This window comes from Heptranchias perlo, chromosome 42 (assembly GCF_035084215.1).
Source record: "Heptranchias perlo isolate sHepPer1 chromosome 42, sHepPer1.hap1, whole genome shotgun sequence".
Lineage (NCBI taxonomy): Eukaryota > Metazoa > Chordata > Chondrichthyes > Hexanchiformes > Hexanchidae > Heptranchias > Heptranchias perlo.
In genome coordinates, this window is record NC_090366.1 from 11,308,047 (window position 1) to 11,334,433 (window position 26,387).

A 26,387-nucleotide genomic window follows, 5' to 3' on the forward strand; every position below is an offset into this window, starting at 1 on the left:
CTGCACTAGATTTAATCCAACACCCTAAGTTGCTCCCACTCCCAGTGGCAGACCCAATACCGTCAGTATGTCACTCTGGGCAAGAGTTAAAGTACTTTCTCCACACAAAACCCAGGTAATTGTAGTGGTGGATGTTTTTCCAAGCTTCCCCCCCATCTCTCACTCTCACCCTCCAACGTCTCTCCCTCTCCACCCCCCCCACAATAAAAGTCGAGCAGCTTAACTCAGCAATACGTCCCTACGTGTAAATTCCATTCACTTCACCAATATATCCACGCAAGGTGGACGACCTCAGGTTAACCCTAAAAGATAATCTCCCATTCCGTAATTACAGTCACGAGGCGATCTCGATTACACCTATGTACAGTTAATAGCCGCGTTACAGTGTCGGAAAAGCACTAGGTTTAGTCAGTTACTAAACTGAACAGAAAACGACCAAAATTTCACTGGGTCCAATCTTCCCCCGGGAGACGCAAAAGGACACAGACAGTAAAAAAATGAGTCAGTTCAGATTTGAGACAGCATTTACAGTACAGTGTTAAGACAGTTTACTAATCAGGTTTTTACATTTGAGGTTTTTTTTTTAAAAAAACAAAAAAGCAAGGCTGACTGATGTGACATTTCCCAGAATATTAACATCCAGCCCGGTTTCAGGGGTTATTGATATCAGCAGAAACAAACCCCCAACTGCCAGAATGAACATGGATCAGTCCCGGATGTGATTCAACAGCAGAGTTCAACCCCCGCAGCCACGTGTGAGCTCGCTGGTGTGTCAGGTGGTCGGATAAATTAGTGAATCCCTTCCCACACACAAGGAGGTGAACCGCCTCTCCCCAGCGTGAACTCGCTGGTGTGACAAATCATCTCAGTTCTCAAAGCCCTTTTCACAAGTCGGAAGTTTATCTCATCGGGTTAGTGTTTAATGAAGGCACATCTAGACCAGTGTTATCCAATAGACAAATCGCTGGTTGGCCACAGTCACAGTTTTAGCCACATGCTTGACTTTTCACACACACACAAAAACGGTTATCATTCCTGTGCAGACAGCGAAGGAATACAAGTATCAAGATCACAGACCAACAGACTGGTAAATTTAAAATATGAGCAATAGACTCAGACATATCTGGGCTCCCAATTAGCCACAGCCACTAAAATATTGGACAACTCTGGTCTACCCCACCAAGTAGATGAAAACCCAAGAATCGGGCTGGTTAGCACAATCTGCTCGCTCTTACGAAACAATCACCTTTCATTAACACCGGGCAATTTGCGTTGTCACCCACAAAAGCGATTAAATCCCCTCTAATCTGCTCCCCCTCGTTGGGGCACAGCTCGACAGGCACTAGCAGTCCTGCAGTTAAGCTCACCCGCGCTGTTCGACTGTGGGAGGCGCCACATCAACCCGCGGGCCACACTTTCCAGCAGGAATGGGAAGCCTGGTCGTTCCATTCCTCCCCCCCTACCCCAGTCCAGACGAGGTGAGTGAACCAATAACCCTTGCTCCAGCTACAACCTGCAAAAGAGGGCAGACCGGCTTTTGGGGGAAGGGAGGAAATAAACAGGCGTGGTTTAGTCTCAGATCTTCCCGCTACTGGCTCCTGGATTTTAAAATTCTCATCCTTGTTTTCAAATCCCTCTATGGCTTCCTCGCCCCCCTCCCTATCTCTGTAACTTCCTCCAGTCCTACAACCCTGCGCTCCTCCAATTCTGGCCTCTTGTCCATCCCCCGATTTCCATCCCTCCACCATTGGCGGCCGTGCCTTCAGCTGCCTGGGCCCTAAGCTCTGGAATTCCCTCCCTAAACCTCTCCGCCTCTCTCTCTCTCCTCCTTAAAACCCACCTCTTTGACCGAGCTTTTGATCACCTGTCCTAATATCTCCTTGTATGGCTCGGTGTCAATTTGTCTGATTAACGCTCCTGAAGTGCCTTGGGGACGTTTTACTCAGTTAAAGGCGCTATATAAATGCAAGTTATTGTACCAGGCATTGTGCTGGGCAGGGGAATTGGAACCAATTCTTAACCGATGCCCTGGGGCTGTAAACAATGGGACACGTAGGATAGAGCATAAATAAAACACTTTCAGAACAGGAGCAAATATATGAAACAAGCCCAGTCTGAATTTTTATATTAATAAAAGGTGGAATTAATTTTTTTTTTTTTTTTAAAGTTGGATTGCAAATCGAAATGTTTAAAACCACAGACGCTGATCTGTTCAGTGTCCCACAGATCGTCAACCTTTTCCAATGGTCATCCCCACATGACAAGCTACAGTGCTTCCTGGAGCTACGAAGAGATATAATCCTTCCGACCAGTCTTGTTCGCATACCTCAGCCACAGATGTTTTAAACATTCCCCGCACCCCCCCTTGTCTAACAGTTGCTTTCCATCTGTGACAAGCTATGCTTAACCTAGTCCACAAATCAAGGCGTAAACTGGCTACAATCATTTGCTTCTCTCGCTCGCCCCTGATGTGGGAGGTAGAGCTTCACATTTTAAAAAAAATTTTATGGCATGTCTCTCCGTTACATCTTTCCCAATTTCTATGGAGGGGGACAGGATGCCTTTAGTCCCTCTCCCACTCACCATCGCCCACAAAAAACTGGGACGCACGACGATTGGAAATTGTAATAAGCCCTGAAATCGATCACTTGATACAGGAGGACCAATGGAGACCTGGGTGGTAAAGTAGGGAGTTGCCAACTCTCCAGGAATTGCCCTGGAGTCTCCAGGAATTCAAGATTAATCTCAAGGACACGACTGAAAGCAATTACCCGCAAGTTAAATCTTGGGGGCATTAACAAAAAATTGTGCGTTTCTTTTACCCCCCTCCCCCAATTTGCTTTGAATACTTAGAAAAAGTATCAAGAGACAGGGAGGGAAATGCCTGTTTGACCGACAAGCAAAGAATCGTCCAATTGGGTACCAAAGAGTCTGTTCGTTGTCCAATTGGCGCGGGGGGGTACCTCGTGAGGATGGGCGCATTGGGTTACCAAAGGCGGGAGCGAGGTGGCAGGGCGGTTGTAGGTCATGTGATGAAATCTCCAGGAACAAGTCCCAAGCAGAGTTGGTGACCAGAAGTCAGTTTAGCCGAGGCCACAATTGCCCAAAGACGTCAGCGGTCAGTTCAGACAATGACCTCTCCTCCCCGAACCCCGCTGCTATTTTGTTAACATGCATTGCAGTTTATTGGCTCCTGGGTGTCCCCCCATCCCAAAAACCCCCCTCTCTTGGATTTCTCAGTCAGTTTATGGTGGTGAAGGGGGTCCCCAATTTTCAGGGAGGGAGGGGTATTCAACAAAAAGGGAGATGAAGTCACATTTTTTTTTAAAAAAGGTGGGGGGGCCCCAATCGGAGATCTTCAGACGTAAACGGCCTTCTTGGAAATGATTGATCCGTCACGCTGGGACTCCATGTCGTCCTCCACCCATGGCTCGACCCCATCGCGGTCCGGGAGCTGAAGCATGAGCTCGTTCTCGCTGGCGGGCTCCCCTCTCTTCTCCTCCTCCTCACTGTAATTCTCATACGTCGGCGGCTGGCTCTTCAGCAGGTCCTGGGCCTCCCGGTGATCTTGGGCCTCGGTGGTGGTCGCCGTGGCCACGCTGGGGCCCTTCTCGGAGTCGGAGTCGGGCCGGTAGGTGTAGTCGGGCTGCGGCGCCCCGTTGCGGGCGCCAAACACGCGGGTCTTGGGGTCGTAGGAGCCAGCAGGGCCCCTTCTCCGCTTCTGGAGGAAGAAGCCGACCAGGCAGGCGATGATCAACAGTGCTAGTATACCTCCAATCACGCCGCCCGCGATCGCTCCCGCGTTGCTCGGCTGCGCCGCCTCTCGCTCTGGGGTGAAAATAAAAAAAAAAAACACATTTGGGTGTTTCTCGGTCATCCAGCGTCTCCTTAGCAACAAAGCCCGTAACTTTCCGGAACACGCTCAAACGTCTCAGCGCGGTTGGTGTCGGGGGTGGGGGAGGGGCTAGGGTCACGAGATCGGAACGTTTCCCTGCCCCTCTCTCACCCAATACGGGCCAGTCTTCATTGCACGCACGAGAACAAGGCCAGGTGAGGCCCTACAGTTCCCCTCCAAGCTGCCGATAAGTCACCATTGCAGGGGGTCCCGTGAAGGGGGTAGGCCATTCGGCCTAGTTTGGGGGGGGGGGGGGGGGGAAATAAAAGGGGGATGATACATCAGAGCTTAAACCCCATCTAGGCCTCACTTTCCAGCCAAGGTCACTGCCCAAGCTCACTGGTGAGATGCAATACATTTGGGAGTAGGTGTCAGAGGACTTGAGGTAACAAGAGTCGTCGATGGGAGGAGGCAAGGCAGGTGGAAGGGGGCGGAGTTAGTATTAAATATACCAGCCTACATAAAAACAGGAGGAGGCCATTCAGCCCTTCAAGCCTGTTCCGCCATTCATTTAAAATCATGGTTGATCTATATCTTAACTCCATCTACCCGCCTTGGTTCCATAATCCTTAATACCCTTACCCAACAATAAAAAAAAAATCTATCTATTTCAGTTTTGGAATTTTATAGGATGATCTAATGGAGGTGTTTAAGATGATTAAAGGATTTGATAGGATAGATGGAGAGAAACTATTTCCTCTGGTGGGGGGAGTCCAGAACAAGGGGGCAGAACCTTAAAATTAGAGCCAGGCCGTTCAGGGGTGATGTCAGGAAGCACTTCCTCACACAAAGGGGAGTGGGAATCTGGAACTCTCTCCCCCAAAATGCTATTGAGGCCAGGGGTCAATTAAAAATTACAAAATTGAGATTGATAGATTTTTGTTAGGGCGTTAATGAATTCGGAACCAAGGCGGGTAAATGGAGTGTAGATGCAGATCAGCCATGATCTGTTAAATGGCGGAACAGGATCGAGGGGCCGAATGGCCTCTTCCTGTTCAGATGCCCTGTTCAGCTTCAGAGGACCAGTCTATCTCCAAATCGAAATAAGACTAATAAAAAAAAAACGAATCATAAATGAATCCGTTTTTAAAAAACCGTTAGTCATTCTGGAGATGTGGGCATCGCTGGCAAGGCCGCCATTTATTGCCCATTCCCTAGTTGTCCTGAGGTGGTGGGCCTTCTTGAACCGCTGCAATAGCAATTTGCTGGGCCACTTCTGAGGGCAATTTAAGAGTCAACTAGGTTGGTATGGAGACTGGAGTCACATAGGTCCAGACCGGGTAAGGACGGCAGGTTTCCTTCCCTTAAAAAAGGACATTGGTGAACCAGTTGGGCTTTTAAACCGATAATCCATTTTTTGGGATACCAGCGTCTCAATACCACTACACAGAACGTTAACAGAGGTTTCGCCATTTTGAATTGGTTCAGATACACCAGCAACATCTCTACCTTCAGGTGTCTTCAATGTATTGACCAACAAACAAGTCAAATCACGCAAGTTTGGAGAATTACAAATAATGGAAAGATCTCAGCCAACGAGTGAAAGATTGCATCTAAAACCAAATCACAAACCCATCTGATCTCCGGAACAAGCCATTGCACTATTGGAACAAGCCGAAAAAAAGACAAAAACATCCGACCAAGCCAGCCGAAATATCCCTTCTCCGTAAAAGCCTGAAATACAGAATCGCCTCTGGGACCTCCAACCATTGGGAAAACACCGAATCCTTCTAATATCGGCTGGCTCGAGGAGGAATCTGAATTAATGGGAATGTCTGACACCCAATTGTCCCCGTAATGATTTGGTGAGGTGCAAAATTTCTTGTCACAATTGCCAACAAATCGCTACACTTAACACCGCGCGATTCGCAGTCTGGCTCGCGAAGTGTGATGGAAACACTGGTTTGGGCAGCGTCAAATATTAGTCTTCCCAAAATCCTTCAGTGCCACAAAGGTGAGACGTCCGCACCGAGACTTGGGGTCTCCTGGTCTCTGGGTGCTGAGTTTTACAGTGTCTGGAGGGAGCCCCAGGAGAGGGGAGTAGATGTTTTGTTATGGAGAGAGTACCCAGCCCGAAAATTCGGGCACGTAGGGCAGGTCTAAGAGGGGGCCGACATTGTGGGGGATCCCCACGTCACCTAGAATGCTATCATCCCACCATCTCTTTTCAGGCGCTAACTGGCCCGGTGAGCATTTCCGCCATGTTGGATTTTCGTTTGCCCTTTCATCGGGTCACCAAATCTGGTTGGACGCATTCCAGGAGGTTTCATCACATGATTAACAGCCCCGCCCCACCCCCACCATTGGTCGCACACCACGTCCACCCTCACGGCTGATTGGAAAGCGAATAAACTGTTACCCCCATTGGCTGCATCTTGACTGTTGGTCAAACAGCGTTTATTCCCATCTCTCAAATATTTTTATAACTACAACAAAACGTGTTCAAAGAAAGTAAAAAGAAACACCATGTATTTTAACACCCCAATGATTTTTCTCCGGGTTTTGCTCGCAGGAGTGTCTTGGAGATTTGTCTGTAATTCCTGGAGGCTCCAGGCCAATTGTGAAGCAATATTGAAGAGTTCAACCCTCGACCCACTCTCCTGTGTTTTGACGGAGCTGCAAACAGCCTCGAACCAGGTCTTCGAAGTAAAATACTAAGAGGGAGGGACACAAGATCCCAGCAAACGGTGCCGATCCCAGCAATGTACTGCAACAAACCTCCCCTTTAAATCTAAAAGGGGCTTTTCTCTCTCTTTGTTTAAGCCATCAAGAACTGAGTGTATTGTGGGCAAAGAGGCAGACTGATGGTAATTCAGCTCCACCCTGTCGCACACTCCCTCCCTCAACACTTGATTCAGCTCTCTGCGCACACACGATTACAGTTTCCAGGAACTTCCTGACTGACTAGTTCCACAGAACATCAGCATTGGAATTTTTTTTTTAAAACCTCTCGGGTGGACGTAAAAGATCCCACGGCCACTATTTCAAAGAAGAGCAGGGGGTGGAGTTCCCTCCAATATTTATCCCTCAACTAACGTCAATAACACAGATTATCTGGTCGTTTCGCTCGTCAATGCTTATGGGATCTTGCTGTGCGCAAATTGGCTGCCACGTTTCCCTCCATTACAACGGTGACTACACTTCAAAAAAGGTAGTCCAGTAGCTGTGCAGTGCTTCGGGACGTCCCGAGCTTGTGAAAGGTGCTGTTGAAGTGAAATTCTTTCAAAAATTGAATGGTATGCTGACTGTGGCTCCCAAGCTCACCTGCCTCCCGCATCCCCTTCTCCTGGGGCCTTGGCAGGCTTCGTGCTGGGTGAACCTCTGGGCCCTGTGGGGTGCGCATTATGTGGGATTCTGTGCTGTTCCCCCTTGCTCCTATGATCCAATGAGTCAGCGATCAAATACAAACAGGATGCACAGCGATTCCAGGGGACACGAGGCAGAGAGAAGAACCAGTCGGCATTACCTCATTAACCACATGTGCGGTTTTCTTCCCAGCATGCCTCGGGCTCCACTTGGCAACTGCCCACATGTCGCTCGCTGTCAATCACCAGGGCCCCACTCTCAGGAATTGTCTCCAAGTGCCAGCCCTGGCTCAGAGGGCAGCTCTCTCACCTCCGAGTCAGAAGGTCGTGGGTTCGAGCCCCCACTCGAGAGATTCGAGCACATAAACCAGGCCGACACGCCCACTGCCAGTATTGATGGAGTGCTGCACTGTCAGAGGTGCCGCCTTTCGGATGTGATGTTAAACCGAGGCCCCGTCTGCCCTCTCAGGTGGGCATAATACATCCCACAACCGCGACTGGAAGAAGAGCAGGGGAGTTCTCCCCAGTGTCCTGGGACAATATTTATCCCTTCACCAACATCAATTTCATCGTCACATTGCTGTATGTGGGGCCTTGCTGTGCGCAAATTGGCTGCCGTGTTTTCTACATTACAACAATTGGCTGTAATGTGCTTTGGGACATCCTGAGGTTGTGAAAGGCACTATACAAATGAAAAGCTTTCTTTTACTGGAATTTTAAACTCAATACTGCTCTGGTCAATTCTCTGTTCCTAATTTCCAAATACCCATTCCCAACAATCTCACTCCTTCCCTGTGCTGAAATCAAGCTGCATTGCTTACTCATAACTCATTCTCCAAGGTCCCCCAAACTGCAGATTGTCGTCGTCAAAGCTTTCTGTCCAAACCCTCATTTTAAAAAAGGCTCAAGACCGACCAAAACAATTAGACGCAATGAAACCAGCATGTGAGAAATTCTGGGACCGTTTAGAGTAGGGGAGTGCAGCATTTCGCATGCCAAAGAGTACAACACAGCTCTAACTAATAACTGAATAAGTTACCAGGCTCCTGACCAAACATTTATCCCCCAACCGATGCCAACAAAACAGATGTACAAGCTCAAAACCAAACTTGGCATCACCAAGCCATTAGTTCCCAATTTATCCCTCCTCTCCTATTCTTTTTAGGAGAGCGAGGTCCTCTAACGAGAAGCACAAACTCTTTGTTTCACGTCCAGGAATAGTCTCATTATACTGCAGTTTGTATTTCACTGGCACCGCCCTTGATGTCTCATCGTCTCCTTGAACTCAACAATGCATTGAATCACGAGAGCACAGCCAGCCAATGCTAGAGCTCCCCTCCCACCACGTACTTGTCCACAAGCCAATGTTACATCTGAGGCAAACGTGAAGAGCGACAGTTTGACAGACAGCAGGCTGCGATCGACTGCCAGACTCCGTTATACACCGCGGGATAGCTTCCCGTTATTATTATTTAGTCAACTATCTACTCCGTGCATAATTTCCGCCATCTTGAACCACCAGGGTGCAAAGTGCCTTAGTCAGCAGATAATTTGGTGCATGGGCGTGAGTCAACAACATGGGGACACGGTTCGTGTTTGTCCACAAGGACCATTGTCGTCATCAAAAATCCTAAAGGTTGGACACCAATCAGAACGACAGACAAGGTGATTGAAGCCAGTATGAGAGAAATCCTGGATGATTTGAAGTATTTGATTACAACATATTGCCAATGAGAGGGTACAACACAGATATAACGAATAACCGAATAAGTCACCAGTCTCCTGACCCAACATTTATCCCTCAACCCACGCCCCCATAACAGATGAACCGGCTGTTTATCCCATCGCTGTTTGTGGGAGCTTGCTGTGCGCAAATTGGCTGCCGCGTTTCCCTACAAAAACAGTGACTAGATTTCAAACGTAATTCATTAGCTGTGAAGATCTTTTGAATGTCCTGAGGATGCAAAATGCACTTTATATAAAAAAAATGTTTTTTTAAACAGGGCTATGGGAATAACTGGATAGCTCTTTCAAAGAGCCGGCATAGGCACGATGGGCCGAATGGCCTCCTTCTGTGCTGTACGATTCTATAAAATGGAAGATCTCTAGTCTATACCAATGGCCTTCCCCTTTGCTCACCAGCTCTCTACCCTTTGTGTAAATAACATTCTGCCCGATAGCCTTCACCACTCCCGACCTTTCAACTTTATCCCTTGGCATTTGAACTCTTGTCGAAGTGAAGAATAGACACAGAGCAGCTTCAATCATCCTCGTCACGATCTCGGAAGACATCAATTAGCTCATTCCTGAAATTCCAAAGAGGAGGAAGGGATGCTTCAGCTGGACAGAGCTCTGGTTAGACCCCATCTGGAGATACTGCGTTCAGTTCTGGGCACCGCACCTCAGGAAGGAGATATTGGCCTTGGAGGGGGTGCAGCGCAGATTCACCAGAATGATACCGGGGCTAAAAGGGTTAAATTACGAGGACAGGTTGCAGAGACTAGGCTTGTATTCCCTCGAGTTTAGAAGGTTGAGGGGTGATCTAATCGAGGTGTTTAAAATAAAATAAAGGGATTTCATGGAGTAGTTAGAGAGAAACTATTTCCTCTGATGGGGGAGATCCAGAACAAGGGGGCATAATATTAAAATTAGAGCTGGGCCGTCCAAGAGCGAAATCAGGAGGCACTTTTTTCACACAATGGGTAGTAGAAATCTGGAACGCTCTCCCCCAAAAGGCTGTGGGTCAATTGAAATTTTCGTGACTGAGATTGAGAGATTTGTGTTGGGTTAGGGTATCAAGGGATACGAAACAAAGGCAAGTTAATGGAGCAGAGGTACAGATCAGCCACTATCTAACTGAATGGCGGAACAGGCCCGAGGGGCTGAATGACCTTCTCCTGTTCCTATGGGATTGAGCTACAGATCAGCCAATGTCTCATTGAATGGAGAAATAGGCCCGAGGGGACGAATGGCCTCCTCCTGTTCACTATATTTACTCAGAACAATTTGGAAAAAAAAACCATTGTGAATAAGCCGTCCAAATATTGAGATGAAACAATTGGGGGAAGAAAGAGTGACCAATTTGAATAACTATTATACAATTGAAATTTCATGCTTTTGTCATCTTTTCTTCCAATCCATAAACATGATCGGGGGAGTTAACATAAAAACATTTAAAACAACACAAGTTAACAATACCAAAGGCCTGCTGGGGATCAATACAAACCATAAAATGCCTTTACCAGTTTGCTCGTAGAGTTTAACCTCAGATGACATTCCCTCCTGGGAAACTGGCAAGAGAAACTCAATAGGCTTCTATCCAATCGTACATCGGAAGCCTGAATCATTGCTTAGAATTTTTAAGCTTCATGTATTTGCACATAAAAATTCTCAGAAGCAGCACGGTCCCCAGGGTTTCAGTAACTCATAAGACAGGCATGGGAAAGTTTGATGGTCGACGTGCCACACACTCTTAACACGTCCTCTTGAGCAGGCAAAAAGGCACCTTGCCATTCTCGATCGCTGCATCGAGTAACACCATTATCCCCGGCCAGAATGCAGATGACTGGGTAATCCCACTCCCCCACCCGTCAATCATGCCTGTCAATGACTGGGATTGATTTGATGCACATTATTTCTATTATGTAACAATACTCCACTCTCTGCATTTTGCTGGAGGAATAATCCTGCTTTTATCAGGAGAAGTTGCTGTAGTTTCGGTCACGAGCTCTATTTTATGCAGTTCGCAGAGACTCTTTTTAAAACAGACTCTGTAAAATAGACTGTTTGCTGTGAGTCCTGCCACAAGTCCCACCCCTGGTGGTGTCATCTGCCTCAAGGAAAAAAAAGACAGATGAAGGCAGCAATCTGACCCATCAGCTCATTAGTCCCACCCCCATCGCAGCTTCCAACTATTGAAGGGACTCCAGGGTTCCAATGCACTATCCTTCTCAGAAGCCCATTCCGTATCTTGGTCACTCCAAGTGTATAAAGAACTTATGGACCTCCGTCCTCAATTTGCCATTCCCCTGACCGAGCTTACGATGCCACCAAATACATCGCAGAACTGGTTGGGCCTCAGCTGGAGTATTGTGTCCAATTCTGGGCACCACACTTTAGGAAGGACGTCAAGGCCTTGGAGATGCTGCAGAAGAGATTTACTAGAATGTTACCAGGGATGAGGGACTTCAGTTATGTGGAGAGACTGGAGAAGCTGGGATTGTTGTTCTTAGAGCAGAGAAGGTTAAGAGGAGATTTAATTGGGATGTACAAAATTATGAGACGTTTTGATAGAGTAAGTAGGGAGGAATGGTTTCCACTGGCAGAAGGGTCGGTAACCAGAGGACTCAGATTTAACGTAATTGGCAAAAGAACTAGAGAGGGAGATGAGGAGAATTTTTTTTTAACGCAGCGAGTTATTATGATCTGGAATGCGCTGCCTGAAAGGGCGGTGGAGGCAGATTCAATAAAAACTTTCAAAGGGGAATTGGATAAATACTTGGGAAAAAAGGAAAAGTTTGCAGTGCTATGGGAAAAGCAGGGGGAACAGGAATAATTGGATAGCTCTTTCAAAGAGCCGGCAGAGGTACGATGGGCTGAATGGCCTCCTTCTATGCTGTCTGACTACGAATAGTACATTTTCCAAGTTTCTTATGTAAACCCAGGTCAATGAAGGGGGGTGAAGTGATGGAGAGAGAATCCCTCTACCAACAAGTGGAATATTCAAGGAGGGAAGGAATTGTTTGGAGTTATTTTACTTTCTCAAGGAATTTTTAAAATGTCCCATTACTTGGGGAAACCAAAGGAAATACCATATCCAATCTCATCACAAACTGCGAGACACGTAGAACCATTGACCCCCAGGCCCTCCCAATATTTCACCAATCGCAAAGGGCGAATCAGTTTCAGGTTAAAGGTCAAAGCCAAATTAGGACCACATTGCAAACACATTTCAGGGTAATCTGAAAACACCTTCGCCCGCAAATAAACCGACCTAGTGTGGCGACTCGCAGGAGCAGGAAGATCCCAGGTTATGCTACATCAAGGAGTCAGTTCAGGGATCCTTGATTGGCCACTCTGCTAGGAAGCAGGTACAGAAGGACTGAGTTCCCCTTCCTAAGCTTCAGCTCTGCTGCCCCCCATATCCTAACTCGCACCAAGTCCCGCTCACCCATCACCCACTGTGCTCGCTGGCCTACATTGGCTTCCAATTGGGGAACGCCTCGATTTTAAAATTCTCATCCTCGTGTTCAAATCCCTCCATGGCCTCCTCACCCCTCCCTCCCTATCTCTGTAACCACCTCCAGTCCTACAACCCTCCGAGATCTCTGCGTTCCTCCAATTTGGGCCTCTTGCACTTCCTCGATTTTCATCGCTCCACCATTGGCGGCAGTGCCTTCAGCTGCCTGGGCCCTAAGCTCTGGAATTCCCTCCCTAAACCTCTCCGCCTCTCTCTCGCCTCCTTTAAGACGCTCCTTAAAACCTACCTCTTTGACCAAGCTTTTGGTCACCTGTCCCTAATATCTCTGTGGCTTGGTGTCAAATTTTCTCTGATTTACACTCCTGTGAAGCACCTTGGGACGTTTTCCTACGTTAAAGGCGCTATATAAATGCAGGTTGTTGTCGTCATAATCACCTATCTAGTCAGTTGTGTTGGAAAAGCACAACGGTATCTCCCAGCCCCACAACTGATGCCACTGTGGGCACGATCAGCAACATTATGGCAGCGCCCTCACCTCCAAGACGTACACCATCCTGACTTGGGACATCTATCGCTGTTCATTCGTCGATGCTGGGTCAAAATCCTGGAATTTCCCACCCAACACCGTGAGCACACGGCCTGCAGTGGTTCAAGGAGAAGGCCCACCGCCTTGGGCAGAAAATATCAACATAGCCCACATCCAAACAACAAATTGCAAAAACGTACCCACATGGAAGCTGGGCAGGGACGGGATTGGCAGGGATGCCCGCCACAGTCGAATGGCCTGCCGACTTGTCACCGTCTAGGCTCACACCATGAAGAACGGCCACTTAGGCAAGACTGCACACCACCCACCCACCCACCCACCCACCCGCACCGAAGAGAGCCGGACAAGGCCCATGGAACCACATCGCAGTGAGAGTCAGCACCTTTCTAAACAGTAGGGGGAAGGAGAAAAAGAGATACACAAAAGAATATCCACTTTCAGGATCACGCTGCCAACATTCAGCTGAAGTCCCGTCCCAAAGTTGCAACCCAAATCTTGCTGCCACCCAAAGTTGCACTTTTGCCCCTGCAACGTACACTTCGATTGCAAGCTGGTCTCCGATGACTGGTGCCCCAATATCAGACATGGTCATTAGGTTTTACAACGTTCACCGTACAAAATTAAAAGTGGACTTGCAGAGACACTCATTCCCTCAGGACTCCCATCACTGGGATTCCGGAGAAGCGACCAAAGTCCAACTTAAGTCCATCTCAAATTGGCAAGTGATGCCAGTGAGTTGGAGATGGATCGTAGTTACATCACTGCTATACAAGACACCTTATTCTGGAATAAAGCTGAACCATCAGGTCTTTCCATTATTTGCTAACCGAGCGACAAATGAATAAACTCTCGTTTGGGTTTATTCTACCAACAAAAAAAGGTACGTTTTGGTATTTCCATTCTCAGAGCCTCGAAGTTACAAAATCGCCAGCCGCCTTCGCGATCATCGAATCCTTGGGTCGAGGTCAGTATTTATTACGGGGTAACCAGGACTAACTCAACCTTCCCTTGGAAATTAACCGTCCGCGTACACAAGCAATCCACTGTCTCCTCGAGGTGTTGTGGGGGGACTACTGTCCAGGACTTACCGCGTACGATGACATCCATTTTGCCGCGGCCCGTTCCAAGCGTGTTCACGGCCTCGCACGTAAAGGTGCCATTGACATCGTAATTCACCTCCGCCACGGTCAGCTGATGTCCGTGCACCTCGACGGACTGAGGGACAGGTTCGCCGTTCCTGCACACACACACACACGAGATGAGAACCACAGTAAAGAGATGGAAGGCACTCCCGACGAGGGCAGAGTCTCAGTCTTGCACGAGATGGCAGAAAATACTCGAACGGCTTGCGTTTGTGCAGAGCCTCGAACGTAGTGAAACGTCCCGAGGCGCTTCACAGGAGCGATTATCAAACCAAATTTAACACCGAGTCACATAAGGAGATATTAGGACAGGTGAGCAAAAACTGGGTTTTAAGGAGCATTTTAAAAAGGGAGGGGAGAGAGAGGTGGAGAGGTGTAGGGAGGGAACTCCAGACCTTAGGGCCTAGGCAGCTGAAGGCACGGCCGCCAATGGTGGAGCTGCAAGTTGGCAGTCGCTCGGACTTTGGAAGCACGTAGTTAGGGTAGACCAGAGGGATCTTGATTCTGCATTTAACTCACACCACCAGTCGACCAGCAATGATTACTCAAGAGTGGCCATGGGTTCTACTGCCCAACAAGGGTACTCTTTACTTTGAATACAACTGTGGCTCAGTGGGGTAGCACTGTCGACAGGGAGTCAGAAAGTCGTGGGTTCAAATCCCCACTCCAGAAACTAGATCACATAATCCAGAGCTCCACTCCCGGTGCCGGTACAGAGGGAGCGCTGGGCCGTCTTTCAGATGAGACGAGACCGCTTGGGTGTAACGGGAAGGCAGTTCTACCCCACAGATGTTAACACCGCTCACCTTGCTGAGCAGCCACGCAAGACAGTGGAAGAAAGCTTCTCGTTTTAGATTTCCGACAGCACAGAAGGAGGCCATTCAGCCCATCGTGCCTGTGCCGGCTCTTAGAAAGAGCTATCCAATTAGCCCCACTCCCCCTTCTCTTTCCCCGTTGCCCTGCAAATTTTTTTTCCCTTTTCAGGTATTTACCCAATTCCCCTTTTGAAAGTTATTATTGAATCTGCTTCCACCGCCCTTTCAGGCAGCGCGTTCCAGATCAGAACAACTCGACCGTGTTGAAAAAAAAATCTCCATCTCGCCCCGGGTAACAAAATAAGAAATTAAAACCCATCAGGAAGCAACACTTACATTAACCACTTAAACTCCGTTGCAGATGGATTTGCTTTGACATTACACGTCAAAGCAGCATGTTCTCTTGCCAAGTACCAGTTGTCGTCATATCCTTCAATGGTCACTATAGGTGGATCTGAAAATGGGAGATATATCTGGGTGAGGACTTTGCACATTGATATGAACAACCCTTATATAAAAGTCCATGATCAGAAGTAGTGATTGAAAGACCTTTGGTTCCCATCACCACCCAACGCCCACATTTGTGCCCGCGGGGGAGGACTTGCTGCTCCACGTGTCTCGAGCCTCCAATCACAGCTCGTCTGGAACATAGAAACAGCAGGAGGCCGGCCATTCAGCCCCTCGAGCCTGCTGCACCATTCAATGAGATCATGGCTGATCTGTACCTCAACTCCATTTATCCGCCTTAGTTCCAGAACCCTTAATACCCTTCCCCCAGCAAAAATCTATCAGTTTTGACATTTCCAATTGACCCCCGGCCTCAACAGCTTTTTGGGGGGAGAGCGCTCCAGATTTCCACTCCCCTTTGTGTGAAGAAGTGCTTCCCGACATCACCCCTGAACGGCCTGGCTCTAATTTTAAGGTTATGCCCCCTTGTTCTGGACTCCTCCCCTAACCCTTTTAGCCCCAGTATCATTCCGGGATCCACTGCTGTTCCCCTTTCCTCCTCTTGCTCTCCGGTTAAAAGGTAGCGAGGAGGGAGGGCTGTCCCAGCTGCCACACTGCGAGTGACAGGGAGCCCCTGTAGAAACAGATCTATGGAACTTGGGAGTTCTTTCTTCCCCCACCACCCCCCCCCTTCCTTCGGAGGTAGTCCACAGGCTCCACTTGGAACTCATGTTGTGGGCAGACCTGCGGCCCATTACTCTATAGGTACCCCTCGAGCAAGATACTTGAAGTTGTCACCATTGACCAAAATGGGCAACATGCTCGGATGAACATAATAAAACGCCCGAGTCAAAACTTTAAAAGTGCTCTCTTCTTTCCCATCCCCTCTCCCCACAGGCTGTGGGTGTCCAATGAAATTTTCAAGGCCGAGATCGGTAAGATTTTTGTTGGTCAAGGGAGCAAAAGCAGGAAAACTGAGTTGAGGTTCAGATCAGCCACGATCTGATTGAATGGTGGAAGAGGCCCGAGGGGCTGAATGGCCTCCTCCAGCTCCTAGGCACTTGAACATTCAAGTGAAAGAGGATGGATTTCAAGCATGCACAAAAGTATTTAAATTCTGACCGTCGCAAGTTTTTGTATTAGAAACATAGAAAATAGGAGCCCTTCGAGCTTGCTCCACCATTCAATATGATCATGGCTCATCCTCTACCTCAATTCCATATTCCCGCTCTCTCCCCATACCCCTTGATGCCTTTTATGTCTAGAAATCTATTAATGGTATCTGCTATGCTACAATGTGCTCATGGGGGGAGAAAAAAAAAGTAGCCAACTTGTCTTTTGACCTGGTCAGGGGACTACAATACGTCCCCCAATGGATGACTAGCAAACACCACTTCTATTAAGAACTAGAGGTCACGGCCCACGCTTGAAAAACAAAGTGGGGGGGAATTCAAAACTAATCTGTGGAAACCATATTTCAGTGAGCCGGTGGTCAATCTACGGAACAGGCTCCCCCACGGACGGTGGAAGCCAATGCAAATTAGATCGATTTCTTCAGAAAAATCACATTTTGGGAGACGGTATATGAGCAATTTGAGACATGACATGTGGTAAGTGTAGCAGGCCTGGTGACCAGTGGTTCCCAAAGCTCTCCACCACTGGGGGTTTTCCTCGCCTCATGTCCGGGTCTGTTGTGGACTCCTTGATGGAGATTGAGAGCTGTGATTAGTCAACAGAATCGTTGTACCCTGCGACTACCAAGATGGCAGAAGGCGAAGTAGATGGGCCCTGTTCTTTTTCTCATCCAGCAACACCTTGCATTTATATAGCGCTAAAATAAGGCGCTTCACAGGAGTGTAAATCAGGCAAAATTTGACACCGAGCCACATCATGAGATATTAGGACAGGCGACCAAAAGCTTGGTCAAAGAGTTGGTTTTAAGGAGCATCTTAAAAGGAGGAGAGAGAGGCGGAGGGGTTTAGGGAGGGAATTCCAGAGCTTAGGATCTAGGCAGCTGAAGGCACGGCCGCCAATGGTGGGGCGAAGGGAGTGGGGCAAGAGGCCAGAATTGTGCCAATTCCTACGCTCCCGTTAGCAACCATTTCACCTTCTCGACTACTTACATTGCACCAACAGGGTGATCGGAATAGTCTCCGGCTGTGTCAGGGTCCGTTGGTCCACCACACAGGTCATGGTCTGGCCGTCAATCTCTCCGCTGGGCACGGCCTTGTATTCGCTCTTCACGGTGACCGTCCCGTCGCTGTTCCTGGTCTGGGTCGTGGAGACGTTTCCTGGGACGTACCCTCTCCAGGTGATGGATGCCGCCGGCTTCCCATTGGCTGAGGTACAGACCGCGACGGGAACTTCGGAGGGCCTGGCCCTTTCCAGTAGCGCGTTGGCCGAGTTTTGGGGCTTGGCTGCAAGGATAGAAGGTAAAAATCATCATATGGTTCAAAAAGTCTGCCTCCCGGGTTAGTTAACAGACTGTACTTGGCCTCATTGTTTCCCCGGGAGTGCCGCGGGACGTAACTGCTGGGACCAATAATCTAGAGAGCACAAGTTCAAATCCCACCACGGCTGGTTTGACAATTTTGAATTCAGTTTAAAAAACAAACAAATCCGGAAATAAAAAAATTGACTGTCAGATTGTCGTAAAAACCTCAACTGGTGCACTAATGTCCCTTTAGGGAAGGAAACCTGCCGTCCTTACCCAGTCTGGGCCGACATGCGACTCCAGTCCCCACACCAACATGGTTACCCTTAACTGAACCTCTGAAGTGGCCTAGCAAGCCCCTTAGTTGCATCATGCGGTCAATTTGAACAGACACCGTCCCCCAGCAGAGATCAACTAGCAGAGATCAACTAACTCCACACAGATTTACTAGAATGGTACCGGAGATGAGGGAATTCAATTATGTGGAGAGACTGGAGAAGCTGGGATTGTTCTCCTCAGAGCAGAGAAGGTTAAGGGGAGATTTAATAGAAGCGTTCAAAATTATGAGGGGTTTTAATGGAGTAAATAAGGAGAAACTGTTTCCAGTGGCAGGAGGGTCGGTGACCAGAGGACACAGATTTAAGATAATTGGCAAAAGAACCAAAGGGGAATTGGATAAATACTTGAAAACAAAAAATTTGCAGGGCCAAGGGGAAAGAGCAGGGGGGAGTGGGACTAGTTGGATAGCTCTTTCAAAGAGCCGGCATAAGAAATAGGAGCAGGAGTAGGCCATAAGGCCCCTCGAGGCTGCTCCGCCATTCAACGAGATCATGGCTGATCTTTGACCTCAACTCCACTTTCCCGCCCTATCCCCATATCCCTTGATTCCCTTAGTGTCCAAAAATCCATCGATCTCAGCCTTGAATATACTCAACGACTGAGCACAGCACAGGCACGATGGGCCGAACAGCCTCCTTCTGTGCTGTGAGAATCCTACCCAGCGGCCCCTGTTGGGAGGTGGTGTGGGGCGGGGGAAATGAGAGCGAGGCCTGAAAGCCGGGATCATAGAATGGTTACAGCACAGGAGGCCATTTGGCCCGTCGAGCCCGTGCCGGCTCTCTGCAAGGGGAACCCAGCTAGTCCCACTCCCCTGCTCTATCCCCGTAGCCCCGCAAATTTTTCTCCCTTCAAGTGCTTATCCTTTTCAAAGGCCACGATTGAATCTGCCCCCACCCCCCCGATCATAACCACTCGCTGCGTAAAAAAGCTTTTCCTCATGTCGCCTTTGGTTCTTTTGCCAATCACCTTAAATCTATGCCCTCTGGTTCTTGGCCCCTCTACCAATGGGAACAGTTTCTCTCTATCTACTCTGTTTAGACCCCTCATGATTTTTGAGCACCTCGATCAAATCTCCTCTCAACCGTCTCTGCTCTAAGGAGAGCAATGGTCGCGATGCCCTCTGTGGTTGAATAGTCCCCAGCCGCGCAAGGAGGAGGGGAGGGCGAGTCTCCGTACCTAGGATGGTCAAGTTGGTGGCAGCCTCCTGATTGCCGTCGGGGTACGTGGCGAATTCGCAGCTGTAGATCCCATCGTCTCCCATCTCCAGGCGTTCAATGACCAGCGAGGCGTCCTGCAGGCTGGCCTGCCTGAAGTGGACACGCCCTCCGGTGTCCGTGGGGTAATTGGTCCCCAGTTGGGGGTTGTGGACGGCCATGTTGACCTTGGCACCAGAGGGGTCCTTCATCCACGTGACCTGGGTGACCTGCAGCTCCTGCCCGGGGTCCACGAACTGGCAACGGAGGACGGCCTCACCCCCGATGTACCCAGACACGTTGGGCTCCACCTTGACGTGCTGGGCATGGCCCACTGTAGCGAAGGGAGAGACAGAGAGAGAACAAGGTTAGGGTCAACCAATCGCAATCATACGTCGCTAGGAACAGGAGGAGGCCATTCAGCCCTTCGAGCCTGTTCCCCGCCATTCTATTAGATCATGGCTGATCTGTACCTCAACCCCATAGGAACTGGAGGAGGCCATTCAGCCCCTCAAGCCTGTTCTTAGATAATTCCAGATTTCGTTCCTGGAAGGCCTAGCTCGAATTTTAAGATTATGTCCCCTTGTTCTGGATTTCCCCCATCACAGGAAATAGTTTCTCTGTATCACCCCTATCGAATCCTTCGATCATTTTAAACACCTCGATTATGTTGCCCCTGAACCTTCTATACTCGAGGGAATACAAGCCTAGTCTGTGCCACCTGTCCTCATAATTTAACCCTTTTAGCCCCGGTATTATTCTGGTGACTCTGCGCTGCACCCCCTCCAAGGCCTATATGTCCTTCCTGAGGTGCGGTGCCCAGAACTGAACGCAGTATCTCCAGATGGGGCCTGACCAAGGCTCTGTACGATTGGAGCATAACTTCCTCTCCTTTCTAATCCAGCCCCTGTTGAGACAAAGGCCAACATCCCATTGGCCTTTTCGGTCATTCTTTGTACCTGTCCATCATCATGACTCAACGGGCTTGTGTCAAGAAACCCAGGAGATGGTTCACTTGCAGGACGCCAAAAGTTAAGAAGAACAGGATAGAAGACCAGGTGAAGGGAGAGAGACTCAGTCATGGCCCGTTGAAAAAGGAGGAGGAAGGGAAGGAGGAAGGAAAGATTGAAGGAGGAGTTCCATAGCTTTGGGGGAGGGGGCCAGGGAAAAAGAGATAGGGTAGGAGATGGCATGGATTTCTAGATGGTGAGGAAGCAAGAAAGAACTTGCATTTCTATAGCGCCTTTCCCATCCTCAGGACATCCCAAAGCGCTTCACAGCCAATGAAATGCTTTTGAAGTGTGGTCACTGTTGTAATGTAGGAAAAGCGGCAGCCAATTTGTGCACAGCAAGATCCCACAAACAGCAGTGAGATAATGACCATATCATCTGTTTTAGAGGTTGATGTTGGTTGAGGGATAAATATTGGCCCAGGACAGCGGGGAGAACCACCCCTCCCCGGCTCTTCTTCGAAATAGCGGCCGTGGGATCTTTGACATCACACCCGAGGGGGCAGACGGGGCCTCGGTTTAACGTCTCACCCTAAGGACGGCACCTCCGACAGCGCAGCGCTCCCTCAGTACCGGCACTGGGGAGTGTCGGCCTGGGTTGTGGGGCTCAAGTCTCCGGAATGGGGGCTCGAACTCACGATTTGGAGCTTAAGAAGGAACAGGAGAACGGAAAGCCCAAGAGGAGCATTCAATGGTTGTACAGAGTGCTTAAACAATCAATTCACGGCGAGATATACTTCTCAAGCAGCAAAACCACTGCAATCACGGCAGCTTTTTTGAAAGTGCAGAAATCTGCCTGGGGAAATATTTAAAAATAAACCTGCTTTGCCGAGCCCCTGAAGGCCTCAACTCAAAACACTGCAAATCACAAGTGGCCAGTTCCCTAGGCAACGGGAGCAGCGGGTATAAAATACACAGCAAGTTAAAGCTCCCATTTTACTGTAACTTAGGCAGCGGAATTCAGAAGGCCTTTGACAGGGCTATTTATAGCTGCAATGGGAGTTTTGCCAAGGGAACGAAGCATTCGAGACGTACTGGGCGTTCAATGGGAGAGTACGATCTCCCCTCCCCCCAGTGTCCTTCCACACCCAGTCCACCCGCCTCGCGTTCTCAGTCCCCGCTTTTCGTCCACCCGCCCGCCCTCCCGTTCCCCCCCCCTTCTCCATGTCTCATTCCTTCCCAGTCACCTCGCCCCGTCCCCTCTACCCCCCCTTTTATCCCCTCTCCCCGTCCCTTCTGTCCCCTCTCCCCGTCCCTCAAATCCCTCCTTCCTGCTACCTCCCTTTCCCATCTTAGAAGTCGACTATCACGAAGGTGGGGGCAGTCAGATCGGAAAAAAATGAACCGGCATTTATGTAGCGCCTTTCATGACCTCAGGACACCCCAAAGCGCTTTACAGCCAATGAAGTACTTTTGAAGTGTAGTCACTGTTGTAATGTAGGAAACATGGAAGCCAATTTGCGCACAGCAAGCTCCCACAAACAGCAATTTGATAATGATCAGATAATTTGTTTTTGTGATGTTGGTTGAGGGATAAATATTGAGGAGAACCCCCCTCGCTCTTCTTTGAAATAGTGGCCGTGGGATCTTTTACGTCCACCTGGGAGGGCAGACGAGACCCTCGGATTGACATCTCATCCAAAAGACGGCACCTCCAACAATGCAGCGCTCCCTCAGTACTGCACCGGGAGTGTCGGCCTGGATTATGGGTTCAAGTGTCTGGATTGGGACTTGAACCCATGACCGTCTGACTCAGAGGCGAGAGGCAGTGCTACCCACAGAGCCCCGGCCGACATTAGGTTAGAGTCTCAATATTCTCATCAATAAACTTTAGCTCAGGCCCCAAAACAAAATGGCCTGGCACACGTAGACGAATTGACTTGGAGAGAGAGCGCACGAGATCCTCCTCCCGACTCTGCTGATGTTACGGGGATTTTTGTCCTGCCCTATCGCTGTCTGATTGAAGCTCACTGCTTCGGACGGTCGATGGTGCCAATTCCTTTGACTGCACATTGATCAGTTCCAGGCACCTCTGACGGGAAGGATCCCACGGCCACTGTTTCAAAGAAGAGCAGGGGGGAGTTCTCTCCGGTGTCCTGGGGCCAATATTTATCCCTCAACCAACATCAAAAAAATTATCTGGTCATTATCACATCGCTGTTTGTGGGATCCTGCTGTGCGCAAATTGGCTGTCACGTTTCCCACATCACAACAGTGACTACACTTCCAAAAAAAAAGTACTTAATTAGCTGTAAAGCGCTTTGGGACATCCTGAAAGATGCTGTATAAACACACGTCTTTCATTATCTCTGGTGTTTTATCCACATCATCTACCATGAAGACTGATATAAAGTAAGTATTTAGCAAGTCTGCCATTCCCTCATTTCCAGTTACAATATCACCTGCGTCTGCCTTTAAGGGAGCCATAACCGAAGCCACCCTCTTTCCCTTAATAAACTTGGATTACTCAAGCCAGCTCCCTTTGTCTACAGGGGCCTCTGAAAAGGCAAGGGAAAAAAAAAAAAGCACTAATTTCAATTCATTTATTTAAATAAAAAGAAAATACTTGACCTGATTACTGGAAAACCTCAAAGATTACGTGTAGAGAACTAACAAACTAGTGGGTGTAACTGGGTGTGCGTCTCTCTTTCCCCCCCGCAGGCCTCGTCACAAAATTCCACCTCTGTCAGCTGCCCTGAAGCGGGAGGCGGGCAGACAATTCGATCTCTGGAATTCCGCTGCGGTGTCAACGTGAACTGAATGGCATTCTCTCAGGGATGCAGAACAACAGAGAAAATTCCATTGATTCCCAGGTCACCTCCCATTAAGCAGGAACTACGGGGGTGCTAGATTATCTCAAAACAACTTGCATTCGTACAGCGTCTTTAACAGAGTAAAACGTCACAGGAGCGATTATCAGACGCAATTTAACACTGAGCCACATAAGGAGATATTAGGACAGGCGACCAAAAGCTTGGTCAAAAGAGGCAGGTTTTTAAGGAGCGTCTTAAAAGGAGGAGAGGGAGAGGCGGAGAGGTTTAGGGAAGGAATTCCAGAGGCAGCTGAAGGCACGGCCGCCAATGGTAGAGCGATTAAAATCGGGGATGCGCAAGAGGCCGGAATTGGAGGAGCGCAGAGATCTCGGAGGGTTGGAGGAGGTTACAGAGATAGGGAGGGGGGATGCGAGGAGGGATTTGAAAACAAGGATGAGAATTTTTTTAAATCGCGACGTTGCTGGACCGGGAGCCAATGTAGGTCAGTGAGCACAGGGGGGGTGATAGGTGAATGGGACTCGGTACGAGTTAAGGATACGGAGCAGCAGAGTTTTGGATGAACTGACGTTTACAAAAGGGTGCAAGGAGGAGAGCCCGGCCAGGAGAGCATCGGAATAGAACCAAAAACGTTATTTTAGAGAAACGCATCTGCTTATTTCACAGGCTGGTGCTCCAAATAAAAAAAGGGAAAAATGGGAGAAAGTCCTTCTGCTCAAACATTTATCAGACATCTACAGGAAAAGGCCGACCGCCTTCTCAGGGGGCGACTAAGGACGGGCAATAAATGCCAGCCTTGCCAGCGACAAGACTGCAAGTCACACAAGTGCACGCACCTCCATCCAACATTTATAATAAATCTTGCCTAGGAAAATCCACCATAGCTACATTTAATATCCAATTATTTGATTTGTTTTGATTTTCTGTGTAAAAATCAAAGATTATAACCAGCAACGATCCTTAATCACCATTTTGTACATATGGTGAGGTCAATCTGAATTTCAAGCAGCACAGACACCATTTTCTAGCATTAACTTCAGGAGCTAACCTTGAGGGGGTAGGGGGGACATGACAATGCATCTGATATCAATGGGGAGGGGTATGAGAGGAGATTTTAACTTCCTCTGCCCCAGGCAGTACAGGAGTTAACATTAAACCTAAATCCGCTCTCCTCCTTTCAGACGCTCCTTAAAACCTACCTCTTTGGCCAAGCTTTTGGCCACCTGTCCTAATATCTCATGTGGCTCGGTGTCAAATTTTGTCTGATTAACGCTCCTTGGGGACGGTTTTAACTACGTTAAAAAGGCACTATATAAATGAAATAAACGTTGTCGTTACATGAGCAGAATTCACGGGGTAGGCCCAAGGCTGCACCACCAAACTTATTTGATTTCATTCGCCAACCCCATCGGCCTCCCGTTACAGTATTTATCCCAGCCTCAACGTCATCACTGGCACCCTAATGGTCATCGAATCTCACAGCACAGAAGGAGGCCATTCGGCCCATTGTGCCTGTGCCGGCTCTTTGAAAGAGCTATCCAATTAGTCCCACTCCGCCGTGCAAATTTTTCCTTATCAAGTATTTATCCAATTCCCTTCTTGAACGTGACTATTGAATCTGCTTCCACTGCTGTTTCAGGCAGCGCATTCCAAATCATAACTGGCAGCGTAAAAAAAAAAATTTCCCTCTGGTTCTTTCGTCAATTATCTTAAATCTGTTATCCTCTGGTTACCGACCCTCCTGCCACTGGAAACAATCTCTCCCTGTTGACTGTCACAACCCCTCATGATTTGGAAAAGGAAAAATTTACAGGGCTATGGGGAGTGGGGCTAACATGGATGGCTCTTTCAAAGAGCCGGCAGAGGTACGATGGGCCGAACGGCCTCCTTCCGTGCTGCAGGGTTCTACGCTCCTGCCACACGTTAGGGAGAATATGGATTTTGCGCTGCGGATCAGTGATTATAGAGCAGTTTTCGCTCTTGCTCAGGACTATGGGTATGTACCAGGGGTGTAAAAACTGACTCCCAGAAACGGGAAGGGGGAAAATAAAAAAATTAAAATTAGCACAGCAATTTAGGTCAAACAGGAGTCAGCAATGGCCCAATGGCACCTGACTAAAAACTCCCAGAGTTACTCCATTTGCACAGGGCCAACACACTCACTGCAGTAAACCTCCAGGCCAACGACATTTCTGTGGTTAGCGAAGAGGGGTTTTCCTCTGAGACGGCAAACACGTGTTAAAAGCTCTGCTGAAAGTGCAGATGGTAAATGCTGCACCTGTTCCTCCGGACTGCATTAAAGGAACGGCAAACGCTAACTGTATCACCATCCCACCCCAAATACAATTCACCATTACGGAGAGAGAGGGGTGTGTGGAGGGGGAAAAGTCAGCCAGGCTTCCAGGGGATGACAGTCCCTCCAGTTAAACTTGTGAAATGGCCACACCTACACAATCTCCCGTCCGCCAATCAAAGCAAATCCCACTCTGTAAACACAGAATTAAATTGGGGGTCAAGTGTTTAAAAAATGCCATCGTTAACATACAAGAGGAACATTCTTACCCCTCCTCCGCCAAGATACACTGTCTCGTTCTGGGAGGTGAATCCCTGGTATGTACCACACTGGGTCTGTGGTCAACTTAAAATGGAGTGGGATGTGTCTGAAGATCGAGTGGCCCAGCTCCCTGCTGATCGAGAGCCATCAAGGATAAGAAGCTTCTCAAATATCTGGAGTCGGGAAACTTGGCTACTCTGAAAAGGATCCCATTCTGATGGTTAACCGCCCCTCTCTCACCCTCCCTGTCCAAACTGTAGCGCATTTCCAACATTTCCTCTCTCGTTTCACCCCTCCCTCTAACTCTCTCGCCCCTCAAGCTGCTAACTCGGTTGCTGGTCAACCTTGACTCAGTGGGTCTCACTTTCGCCTCGGAGTCCGAAGGTCGTGGGTTCGAATCCCATTCCAGGGTCTTGAGCACACAGAGTCCAAGCCAGCGCTCCCAGCGCCGCACTGCTGGAGGGGCAGCGCCAAGGGAGCGCCGCACTGCCGTCTTTCGGATGAGATGTTAAGCCCAGGTGGACATAAAAAGGACCCACGGCCACTATTGGAAGAGCAATATTGGTGTCCTGGGCCCAATATTTATCCCTCAACCAACATCACTAGAACAGATTATCTGGTCATTTCTCTCACTGTGGGATCTTGCTGTGCGCAAATTGGCTGTCGCGTTTCCTACATTACAACAGTGACTACACTTCAAAAGTCCTTCATTGGCTGTAAAGCATTTTGGGACGC

At 48.8% G+C, this 26,387-nt stretch overlaps 1 protein-coding gene across 2 annotated transcripts in view; it reads right to left on the minus strand.

Annotated features, from left to right (window-relative positions):
• The window catches only part of pvrl2l (PVR cell adhesion molecule related 2 like), a 65,962-nt gene that overhangs the window by 33,183 nt on the left and 6,392 nt on the right, over positions 1-26,387 (minus strand). The window contains exons 2-6 of one of the 2 annotated variants that reach the window (XM_067975276.1): positions 19,301-19,651; positions 17,475-17,768; positions 15,241-15,358; positions 14,036-14,184; positions 525-3,828 (exon numbers count right to left, since the gene is read on the minus strand). In XM_067975276.1, the coding sequence (XP_067831377.1) occupies positions 3,359-3,828; positions 14,036-14,184; positions 15,241-15,358; positions 17,475-17,768; positions 19,301-19,651 (1,382 nt within the window). In that variant the 3' untranslated portion in view covers positions 525-3,358. Of the gene's footprint in view, positions 1-524; positions 3,829-14,035; positions 14,185-15,240; positions 15,359-17,474; positions 17,769-19,300; positions 19,652-26,387 lie in introns of those variants that run through there. The other variant, XM_067975277.1, reaches the window with a different exon arrangement.